A 12,052-nucleotide genomic window follows, 5' to 3' on the forward strand; every position below is an offset into this window, starting at 1 on the left:
ATTATAGCAATGTGACCATGTAATGCCAGTGGTCCCAAAAAATGTGTCAAAATTGTCCGACGTGTCCGCAATAATATTTTTGGGGGATATTTATTATAGCAAAAAGTAAAAAAGAATGTGTTTTTTTTTTTAAATTGACGCTTTTTTTTTTTATAGCGCAAAAAATAAAAACTGCAGAGGTGATCAAATACCACCAAAAGAAAGCTCTATTTGTGGGAAAAAAAACACATCAATTTTATTTGTCAGTTAAAGCAAGGCAGTGCCGAATCGCAAAAAGTGCTCCGGTCAGGAAGGGGGTAAATCCTTCCAGGCATCTGGGGTAAAGATGTCCACATAGATCATCCTCCGCACCACGAGCTCTCATCGCTGTCAGTCTGCAATTGTGACGGGGAAGACTACCCTGCAGTAGAGTGAATTGAAAGCGAGGCTTGAAGTGCTCATGGAGCGCAGCGCGGAAGGGATGATGTCGATGGCGGTGCAGAGGATGGTCTATGTGGACTGCTTTACCCCAGATGCCTTCATACTTAGATGTGCCTCTTTTAATCATCAACCATGTGAGTTTCTAAATGTTGTACCTTCATTAAATGTAACCATATTGCTACACGTAGAGGTGCCTCGCTTCTCTTTTATACTCAGTTGTGACATAACGCTACCTGTATATTAAGACATTGCTTGTTTATCAAGTCAAAGTTTATAAAAAAAATTGCTTGTCTTGCAAAACACTCTCAGACCAAGTTACTCTCAATCCAAGGCTTTATTGCATGTGATTTTAAATGAAAGTCCCTGATCTTGGTAGAGGAAACTTACAATGTATGGGGGTGGTCATTGTATGATTTTGCCTTCACATAAACTATGTGAGTTTGGACTTAAAGTAGAACTCTGGCCAAAAATGTTGATTGTGTTAGGAACCTCTGTCAGTTTTTTTTATTACTGCCTGGGTCTCCATTGAGCATTACTTGCTCTTTCTGAGATAGTGGTTTCTGGGAAATGAAGTGAGGGGAAATCTCTCTAATAGTGATGCAAGCAGCAATAATTCAGTGTCCCCTTCACTTACTGTCTCAGTGTCAGTGGTCATTGAGACAGAATATAAAAGCATGGGATGCAGGCAGGCAGAGGAAAATTTGAAATAAGTTCTAACACTTTCCCACTCTATTTAAAAATAAAAATAATAAAAATGTTGCTTTATTCAATGTACTTCAATGATATTAACCATTAACACTTTTAAGACTGTCAGTATACAGGCGCGGGGTGGGTTTCTTGCCATGCATACCTATTGAGGCTAGTCGATTTTGCTATGTAATTATGAATTCACTTTGTAGCTCTTCTAATGACAGTTTAAGCTCTCAGCACTAGAGAACATGTCTCTTCACAGGAGGAATGTTTGCTTTTAGAAGTCTGGATTCAGTAAATACATGCAGAGTCATTCAGCCATAGCGTGCTTTTATTTACCACCCCCCCATATACATTTTAAAGCTGCACTCCAGGCAAACAGCTAAATACGCAGATGATATACATATAGGTGGATGCTTCGCTTTGCCAAATTCTTTTTATTCTTGTCCATCCATTTTAGAAATTTACAAAGCCCTGCCACGCAGCACAGCCAGGGGATCACCATCCTAAGCCTGCTGACTAGTCAATGAAAGAGCAGCAATAAACTAAAGAGGTAATCCCTCTGCTCACTCTGCTCTCCTCGCCTATCATCATGTTCCTTTTTGCATGCAGCACATCTGATATGTTCTTAGTCGTGCTCCTTCCCCACCCAATCTGAGTGCTGCTATAAAAGAGACTGCAATAGGCTAATATCAAATCAAATTTGGCTATGTGCATTGTTTATATATATATATATATATATATATATATATTTTTTTTTTTAAAGCTGTACCACCTTCCATCTTGCACGGTTGTACAGACTCCTTTCCTGTACTGAAATGCCTTACACTGATTTCACTGCACACTCTGAGCTTCTCAGAGTATGGATTATACATTAGAAGTTGCAGCAAGTCATTGAGAGTCTGCCTCATTTCCAGGCTAAAAAGTGTGCAACATCACCTAGCCCTCCCAATCCTTTCAAACATTGGATTTTAGTTCTTTCAATCATGGACGCACAGCATCACATGTGAGCATTACCTAGAACAGTCTTCATGCAAATGCAGCCTGCAAAGGAGCTCCCAATCCTCCAGACTGACATCCACCAATCAAGGCATTTTTATATTAGCATTACTTCTCCCAAGAGCCAATCAACTACTTGCATTGGGCTGGAGGGTTCTTGAGAGGAGTACAGAGGAAGAGAGCCGTGATGTTTTTAGGAAGCTATGTACAGCATCCCGCTGGCCCCTCCCACTGGCCTTGATCTGTCCGCATTGTATGTTATAGCTGTTATAGTTGCAAAGGGTGGGCCAAGTCAATATTGAACTCTATGGACTAAGACTGGGATGCCATTAAATGTGCGTGTAAAGGCAGATGTCACAATACTTTTGACAATATACTGTATATTGCATTTAGCACTGCCTTTAAAGTTTGTTTACCAATTGAAAAACTCTCTATTATTTTTCCCAGTAAAAAAAAAAAAAAAATGTGGTTTGTACAGAGATATTAAAAGTAATTTTCACATAATGTAATACTATCTTGTGTTTTTCAGTGTTAGATCCTGAAGACCAACTTGCCACTTTACAGCTTCTCATTTACTTGCTACCTCCTTGTAACTGTGACACTCTGCATAGATTGTTGCAATTCCTATCGACTGTGGCTGGCCACGCGGAAGATGCAGTTGATAAAGATGGTCAAGAGGTACGTGTGCAATGTTTTTGTTCCATGTGTAGACTTTCTAGCTAGCATGATAAGCTCCCGGCCTACCGGAGGTTTGTGGTGTATACGCAAAGATAATGTGGAAGTACAATGTACTTATTTGTGGTCTAGAATTTGTGTAAAGAAAGAATAGGTCAACATAAAGAAGAAAGAATAGGTCAATGTGAAGAAGAAAGAATAGATCAATGTAAAGAAAAAGAATAGGTCAATGTAAGGAAGAAAGAATAGATCAATGTAAAGAAAAAGAATAGGTGAATGTAAGGAAGAAAGAATAGATCAATGTAAAGAAGAAAGAATAGGTCAATGTAAAGAAGAAGAATAGGTCAATGTAAAGCAATGTAGGATGAGTTGTACATAAATCTTTGGTCAGGTTATAAGTGCCTGGATGACAGTTCACTGAGGGAGACACTATCATCAAGAAACACTTTTAAGGCTGTGCACATGAATAAAATTGGTTAGAATAAGAACTTACTAATGTGCCTTTTGTCAGGAACGTAGTTTATTCCAATTTCAGACACTTCCAGACAACCACACTGATTCTCCACTGCTGGCCCACCAGGGTGTCCATCTGTTACCTACAAAGCCTTCAGCACTCCAAGAGTGACAGCAGGGAACAGATTGGATTTTTTTCTGCCTATGCCGAGCACCTAAATGCACTTCTGTCACAGATAATGTGCAGGCACTTAACCACATTATGGGATTTATTAACTAAAGGAAGCTGTTCACTTTACAAGGGAATTTTCTCTTAGCCTAGTTTATGAGTTGCAGCTCTGCTAAATTCCATCATCCAGTCATCTGCAAGCAAACATACTGTTTTTTTCTCCCCCTTTCATGTGATTGGGATTTCTTTGTAAAGTGAATTTTTACCATATTCACTAAGCTAAAAGAAAATTCCCTTGCCAAGTGAACAGCCCAACCGTCTTTAGGCCCCTTTCACACATGCGGACGATATGTCCGTATTTCATCCATCCGTTTGCGGATGAAATACGGGCATACATTCATCCCTATGGGATAGCCGGTGTGTGCGGATGAACATCCGCAGACACCCGATTTCGTCCGCCTCCGCTACTGTCCGATTCTGCAGACGGAGGAAAATCCTATTTTTCTATCCGTCTGCAGAGCGGATCGGATGAACACGGACAGACGGTCCGTGCGCATCCGATCCCCATAGCGGAGAGCAGACAGGGCAGTCCCCGCACAGTGTGCGGAGACCGCCCTGTCCACAGCCAGCTCAGCGCTGATCGAAATTTGGCTGGTTCTTCTGAACTAATTGAATTTTGATCAGTGTATGGCCAGTTTAACCACCTTATGCTCACTGTATAGACAAATGATGGTGGCAGGGTGGATCTCTAGTTCTGGGACCATGTCATATAATGTTGTCTCACTCTCAGTGTGCGGTGATCGGCGGTGCCCCTAGGACATAGCGCATTACCGATCTCGGTAAAGAGCCGATCAGCTGTGTCCAATCATAGCTAATCACATCTTAAAAAGGAAATGCCAGTTTTTGGCTTTCCTCTCCTCACACTGACAGTCTGTGAGGAGAGGAGAGCAGATCAGCGGGGTGATCTCACAGGGGAGATCTGCACAGATAATCAGGGCACTGATTATCAGGGCCCTAATAATCAATGCCCTGATTATCAGAGCTGCCTCATCAGTGCAGCCTATTAGTGCCCATCAGCACTGCTTCATCTGCTCAAATCAGTAAAGGGGAAAAATCATTTATTTACAACATTTTCTAATAGAAACTAAGAAAAACTCTTTTTTTTCTTCTAAATTTCCAGTCTTTTTTAGTTTTTTTTTAACAGAAAATAAAAAGCCCAATGGTGATTAAATACCACCAAAAGAAAGCTCTTTCTGTCTCAAAAAAAAAAAGATAAAAATTCCATATGGGTACAGCGTTGCATGACCGTACAATTGTCATTCAAAGTGCGACAGCGCTGAAAACTGGCCTGGACAGTATTGATGTAGTTAATTCTTATTTATACCCACTTTCTCAAGATTTTTCATGTAATAGCAGCACAGTGTCTGAGTGGTTAGCACTTATACCTAGCAGCACTTGGGTCTTCGGTTTGAATCCCAACCGTGGCACTACCTGCCTGGGGTTCACCTGTTCTTTCTGTGCCTGCGTGGGTTTTCTCCCACACACCAAAGAAATACTGGTAGGTAAATTTGCTGTAATATGTGAATGTGAGTTAGGGGCAGGGGCGGACTGACCATTGAGCCCCTCGGGCACTGCCCGAGGGCCCTGTGCCACTAGGGGGCCCCATCAGGGTTGCCAGCCTCAGTAAAACCAGGGACAGTATGTAAAAATCTGTGTTTTTTTTTACATCCGTCTCTGAAATGTCCCTTACCGACATCCTTTTGGTCTAAAAATCCTGAGATTATAGCTACCCCACCTCTCCAGTACCTACCTGTCTGATTGCCTGGGGGCCCCATAATCTCCTATTGCCCGGGGGCCCCATGAGTTGTCAGTCCGCCCCTGGTTAGGGGCCTTAGATTTTAAGCTCCTTGAGGGCAGGAACTGAAGTAAATTATTATTATTATTACTATGTACAATATACATGTAAAGAGCAGGGTAAATTGACAGTGCCCGATAAGTACTTGTAATAATAATGATTTATTTGTGTAATATGTTCTTTTTTTTTTTTAATGTTGGCATTGCTTTAGGTTACCACATTCCATATGTGGAATATACAGTATTAGCATACATGTGTGGTGCATAAATTGGAGAGTTAAATCTATATTGTCTTTATTTTTGGTATCTGTTTGTATTCTTTGTTTATAAAGGCTGTAGAATATCACTTCTCTTGTTCTGTGTGATCAGTGTGATTCTCATTATCTATTCATATTTTGTAAGCATGGTGTCTGGACAGTATCACATCTCATATGGCTGTATGAACACTGCCATTTTTAGTTTTTGGGTGTAACTCTGAGTATCAGTTCTTGTTCTGTAGGTATGGGTATAGTACAATGCATCTTGTATTCTGGGTGTAAGTCTCAGTATCTGTTCTTATTCTGTTAGTTATTGAGGGAGTTCTGAGAAATCCCTTATAAAATAATTTTGAAAGGTACCATCGCTGACCTTTCCTTCTGAAAAATTTAGTTACCAGGTTGCCATGCTGGTGGTTTGGTATCAATAATTTTGGAGTCAGTGATACTGAACAAGTATAGGAATAAATTGGACATTTCTTTGGCCTTCATTTGTTCAATGCTTGTTCCAAGTCTGTGTCTGCAAAATATCGAACTAAGACACAATCTGGAAACTACCATTTTTACAAGGAGGCCATCAATAGTGGCTAGTCTCCAGGGTTGCTTGGTTGCTTTCATCCCTCCTTCCTCCACTTACAAAAATATGCACACCAAAGTCCACTTATGGTGGGATCATGCCCACATGTCCAAGCATAATGAAGCTTCTCATTGGTAATTGGTTTTACACATAATAAAACGGGTGGGTGGGAGTAAACATTATTTGATTTCCATGGTAATATTACATGCCATGATGTCATGGTTCATGTTAATTCTAGATGCCAATGTTAAGTACATAATATGATTCATTATGAAAAAAGAAATGAAAATTTTTATCTATAATTGTTTTCAAGCCCAAGCAATAAACTGTGCTATACTCAACAAGGTAGTCTTTGCTCATAAAATTGCTATTATGTACATTCTTTTCATGTTTTGTACTGTCTAATGTGTTTTTTATTAGATTACTGGGAACAAAATGACTTCATTAAACCTGGCAACAATATTTGGGCCTAATTTGTTGCACAAGCAGAAGTCGTCTGACAAGGAGTTTACAGTTCAGAGTACTGCCAGGGCTGAAGAAAGTACAACAATTATCTCTGTGGTACAGAAAATGATTGAAAATTACGAAAGCCTTTTTATGGTAAGTAAATTATCTAGTTGGTAAAAAAAAAAAAAAAAAAATTTTAAAAGGGAAAAGTGGCAGTTCTAATATAAAGCTTGTACGTTTGTAACTTTGTACTTCTACGTTTGAGATTAAATGAAGCTTTATAAAGCTCAACCATAGCCCATTGTGAGCTCTGCCCAATGCATATCAAGTTAGACATTGAGGCAAGTCACATAGACTAGGGCAGCCTTCAGGAGTCTTTAGAGGTGCCTTAGTAAAATGCCTAAAAATTGCCCAACAATTATACAAGCAAACGGGTGGATCAAGCCTACTTATTAGTTACATAAAGCCAACCGTGTGCAAAGGTGTGTTTGCTCTGTAAGAATAAATCACTTCTAATGTTGGGTTTCCTATACATGTGGATGTAGCTGCATTATGTAAAATGTTTAGTTTTGTTTTTTACATTTTAGAATGGGGTGCCTCAAGATAGTGTGGAATTTTAACCACCTCATTGCATTAAGGCATCATATGACATCCTTGACTTTGTGAGGAGATATCTGAATGATGCCTGTAGCTACAGGTATCATTCAGATATCATTCTTTCCAGCAGGATTCTGTGCACGATAAGAATGATCATAGCAGCAGTTCCACCGTTTGATCGATCTTATAGGTGACAGGAGGGGACACCCCCCCCCCCCCCGCCGCCATCCGGTGCTTCTCCAGGCTTTCCCGTGCTATCGGGGGCCCAGAGCAAGAATCGGCCGGCGCCGGATGACAACAATAGAGATTTCCGGTGACCACATGGTCACCAGTCTTCTCTATGACCATCGGAGACCTGGGCGTGACGTTATGATGTCACGCCCAGGTTCCCGGAAGTAAACAAAGCAGTGATCGCGGCTTTCAGCAAGAGATTGGGGAATTTGTATTCACGATCTCATGCTTTCCAGCCTGGAGGAGAGATGTGGGGTTTTATTGACCACGCATCTCTCCATAAAGAGGACCTGTTACAATAGATTCCTATTACAAGGGATGTTTACATTCCTTTTAATAGGAATAAAAGTGATCAAAAAAAAGAAAAAAAAATTAAGTAAAAAAAAAATGTAAAATGCTCCTGTCCCCGGTAGCTCGTGTTGAGAAGCAAACGCACATGTAAGCCCCACCCACTTATGTAAACGCCATTCAAACCACATGTGAGGTATCGCCACATGCGTTAGAGCATGTGCAACAATTCTAGCACTAGAACTCCTCTGTAACTCTAAACTGGTAACCTGTAAAAATTTTCAAAGTGTCGAGTATGGAGATTTTTAAGTACCGAAGTTTGGCTCCATTCCATGAGTGTTCTCAATTTTAAAGCATGACATGTTAGGTATCTGTTTACTCGGCGTAAAACATCATCTTTTACAATTATACAAAAAAATTGGGCTAACTTTACTGTTTTGTTATTTTTCAATAAAAAAAAAGGCATTTGAAAAATGATTGCGCAAATGCAGTGCAAGATAAAAAGTTGTAATGACCGCCATTTTATTCCCTAGGGTGTCTGCTGAAAAAAAAAACATGTATAATGTTTCGGGGTTCTAAGTAATTTTCTAGCAAAAAATGATGATTTTTACATGTAGGAGAGAAGTCCCAGAAGTATTGAAGTGGTTAAAGGATGCCTTGATTGAAAAAAAGGTTGAGAAACACTGGGATAGGGTATAAGCTAAATGGTTGTGGGTATGTGGGGGTTCCTGAATATGTGATGAAACATACAGTGCAGCAGTGCTACCTGTTTTTTCTAGTTATTGGTTTTAAAGATAATTAAGCATTCTTTAGTTGGGATATACCTTTATGATTAGAGCAAACTTGATATTAGAATTGTTGTTTTTTTTTTATTATTATTTATTGGTGTAGCTTAGTATAGTAGTCTGTCTCTATGTTTGTACCTTGATAGTAAGGAATACGTAGGGCCAATTTAGTTATGACAAAGCTATTCACCTTCCTCTGGATCAACTGTGTTTATAGGATTGCGTATATGAAATATGATTTTATTTTTTTATTTTTTGTTTGAACTAGATGAACTTGTGTCTTTTTTCAGCTTAACTGATAATATGTTTTTGCAGCCCTTCACCCAGATCCCAGTAATGTTACAGCCTAGTCGCGTCAAGTATACAGTACAGGTCAATATGCAATTGTATGCATGTGAACATGAAAACCATTGGATAAATGGTCAGTTTATGATTTCACAGGGGTAAATTCCCTAAGGTACTGCATGGGCAAAATCGCCATTTGCCCAAGGTCCACCAACAGTTGATGTCTAGGGTCAAATTATAGTAATGGAACTTGAATGTAAGACAGTAAACCTGTTTGCATCTCAGCCTCTGCAAGTTGAGTTTGTCCAAAACTTCAGGTCACTATGACGACTTAATGTACTTTAATCTAGAGTTTACTTTATTTTAGCAGTAATCCTTATAAGGTTGCACCCCCTGCTGAATAAGTCATCCATTCCTGAAAATGACATTCGATTTTGATCCTTTCTGACAGTGCTTATTACATTGCTGACACAGCTTAGCTGAATCTTCCTTTCGTTACTTTTCATCTTATGTTTGTGGCCGGGAAATAATAACAATGGAAAAACATTACGCAAGTATGTTTGATGTGAAGCCAGTTTCATTACTGCTTCCCATCATTACTTGTATGCAGTAAATAGAGATAGAGGCAAGAGCAACAATTTTTACAAGATTTTAGCACTCAGTGCTGTCTCCCACTGACATAAAGTCTAGTTGTTGTGCATTACACAAGACTACCAGCGATTTTTGGGAGGGTTCCAAAATTACTATAGTCACCCCCAGAATTGCAGTGGTTCAAACACAACTCTATACAGTAACAGTGAGAGTACAGTGAGATTGAAAAAAGAGTGCTAATACAAGACAAATGCAATAAAAGACCCATAAAGGGAAGTAAAGGGTCATTCTGGAACTGTTCTAAAGCTACCTGGAAATTCATTGTTGCCTGTGCATTAAAGGGGTTGTAAAGGTTTGTTTTTTATTTTCTAAATAGGTTCCTTTAAGCTAGTGCATTGTTGGTTCACTTACCTTTTCCTTCGATTTCCCTTCTAAATGTTTTTTTCTTTGTTTTTTTACAACCCCTTTAAGCAATTCTCTCTCATTATAAGGCATTTTAACCCCCCTGGCGGTGTTCCCGAAGTTTTGTACCAAAAGCGGTAACCCCCAGCCAGACTTGGGACCGCATCGCTGTATGCAGGAGAAGGTTTACTTACCTTCTCCCTTGGATCCAGCGATGTCCCCGCATATATACGATCTATCATGGAGCCGATCTCCGTTCCCTGCGAGCGTTTGCGACGCACGGGGACGGAGATTGGCGCCAAATTCAAAAAGTGAAACACAGTATACATACAGTATAATGTAATCTTACAGATTACATTGCTGTATGTAATTATTTCACATCCCCTTTGTCCCTAGTGGTCTGCCCAGTGTCCTGCATGCAGTTTTATATTATAAAAACTGTTCTTTATGCCTGGAAACTGGAGATTGTCCATAGCAACCAAAACTGTCCCTTTACATCAAAAATGATTTTAGACCAGCTAGAAAACACCGATAATAAATTAGAATCACTCGCAGAATTGAGGGATAGCGATTTGTGGGGAGATCCGTCATCAAATATTGAAAATTAATGACAGTGACAATTCTGCAACTGAGCAAATTTCAGTGTTTTTAATTTGATTACATTATTGAATAATTTTTATTATTGTTATATTATTATTTGGTATAATTATTTATAGTTATTTATTATATTATAATTTATGATTTCATTTTTCAAACTTTATTATACCCGGGATGTCTGCTAGACTCTGGTTTGAACAGATTTAAGTGAGTTATTCCTAAGAATTGCAGGACTACAATATAAAATGCCAAATTTTTATGCAAAATAATTGTCCCGCTTTCAGCACCTAAAACCCGAAATAATCATACCGCCAGGGAGGTTAACCCTTGTTACCATATACATATTTTACTTTTTTATGTATTCAAAATGGATCAGAATTTACACAGTAATCCAATAGAACATAAGTTTTGTATGAAAATTATACCAGTAAGGAAATAGTTATTTTTATTAAGGGATAATGAAAGGATCTTGTTTCCCTTTCCAACTACATTGGTAGGTGCTTGATGGCTAAAAAAAGTTTTTCAGTGACACACTCACATGGTACCATGTATAACAAACTCACGAGACTGGGTGCACTGAAATCATAACTCTGCAAGACTGAACTGAATAATAATAGCTTTAGAAAAACGTAGACTAAGATTAAAACTGTAAATTATACACCTAGCAAAATAACACACTCATCATTCTACTGACAAGTGTAAACCTCAGTGAAATTCTTGTAAGGAAAACACCACCCCTTTAGTAACTAACAAGATACAGATGAACAGATGCAGGTACATTTGTTGAAGTGTCATTCTGCTTGACCCTCTGCACACAGGTGAATGAATGAGTCTCATGTTTGGTAGCATGACATCTGTTATATATGGAGCTTGCTTGGCTGAATTACCTATTGGCTTCTTATGTTGCCCGGGGCCTACATTGGTAATATAGTTAATATATTTGCCAGCACACCACAGATCTTCAGGTTAAGTCCAAGCAATTATTGAAGGTATGCTGTGGTATCTGACACCAAGCAGTCTAAGCTGTCATTAGCAGATTCTGTAGGCCCTGTAACTTGCGAGGTAGGGACTGTATGGATCAGACTTGTTTTTCCAGCACCTCTCACAGATGTTTGTTGATTGATATCTGAAGAATTTTGATGCCAAGTCAACACCTCAAACTCTTTGTTGTGTTCCTCAAACCGTTCTTAAAGTGTCATAAAGGACTATGAATAAATGCTGTATTACATGCTGTTCATTCTCACTCAGTCACTGTGGGATTTGTTTTCTGCAAAAAAACTGGTTGACCCTTCTATACTCTGTCTCCCCCTCCTGTCCATGTCTCCACTCCAGTTGGAGATTTTGCAGAGCAGCTGTTGGCAGCTAGTGCACATACTCGGTTTTTTGTGTATTTTTACCCTCAGCATTTCCTCTCTATCACATCTGAGCAGCCCTTGTAACTATAGAGTCACACAAGTGGGCATATACACTTTGGTACATGACAGCTCACTCCCTCCCTCCTCCTTCATGTTCACTAACCAGCTAAACGCAATAGAGGTGGGGTATTACAACTAGATTGATGGATGCTTCACCTCCCTCTTGTTCTAAGACACAGGCTGGAGGGGCGTGACACAGTCTGTGACTGGCAGAAATGCACCTCATCATGTTATTGCCAAAAAGTATTAAAGATTTGACTTCAAATATATATTTGTTTGACAACAAAAAAAACTGTTTATTGATATTAATTATTTATTTTTAC

The 12,052-nt window shown here is 39.2% G+C and overlaps 1 protein-coding gene across 2 annotated transcripts in view; it reads left to right on the top strand.

The window, feature by feature from the left end:
• Window positions 1-12,052, top strand: part of ARHGAP6 (Rho GTPase activating protein 6) — a 368,137-nt gene that overhangs the window by 303,184 nt on the left and 52,901 nt on the right. For both annotated transcript variants that reach the window (XM_077482552.1, XM_077482553.1), the window contains exons 8-9: window positions 2,639-2,787; window positions 6,512-6,691. In XM_077482552.1, the coding sequence (XP_077338678.1) occupies window positions 2,639-2,787; window positions 6,512-6,691 (329 nt within the window). The remainder of the gene's footprint in view (window positions 1-2,638; window positions 2,788-6,511; window positions 6,692-12,052) is intronic.

Source organism: Lithobates pipiens, unplaced genomic scaffold (assembly GCF_037356315.1).
Source record: "Lithobates pipiens isolate NorthernLeopardFrog02 unplaced genomic scaffold, aLitPip1_a1.2 Scaffold_16, whole genome shotgun sequence".
NCBI classification, from domain to species: domain Eukaryota; kingdom Metazoa; phylum Chordata; class Amphibia; order Anura; family Ranidae; genus Lithobates; species Lithobates pipiens.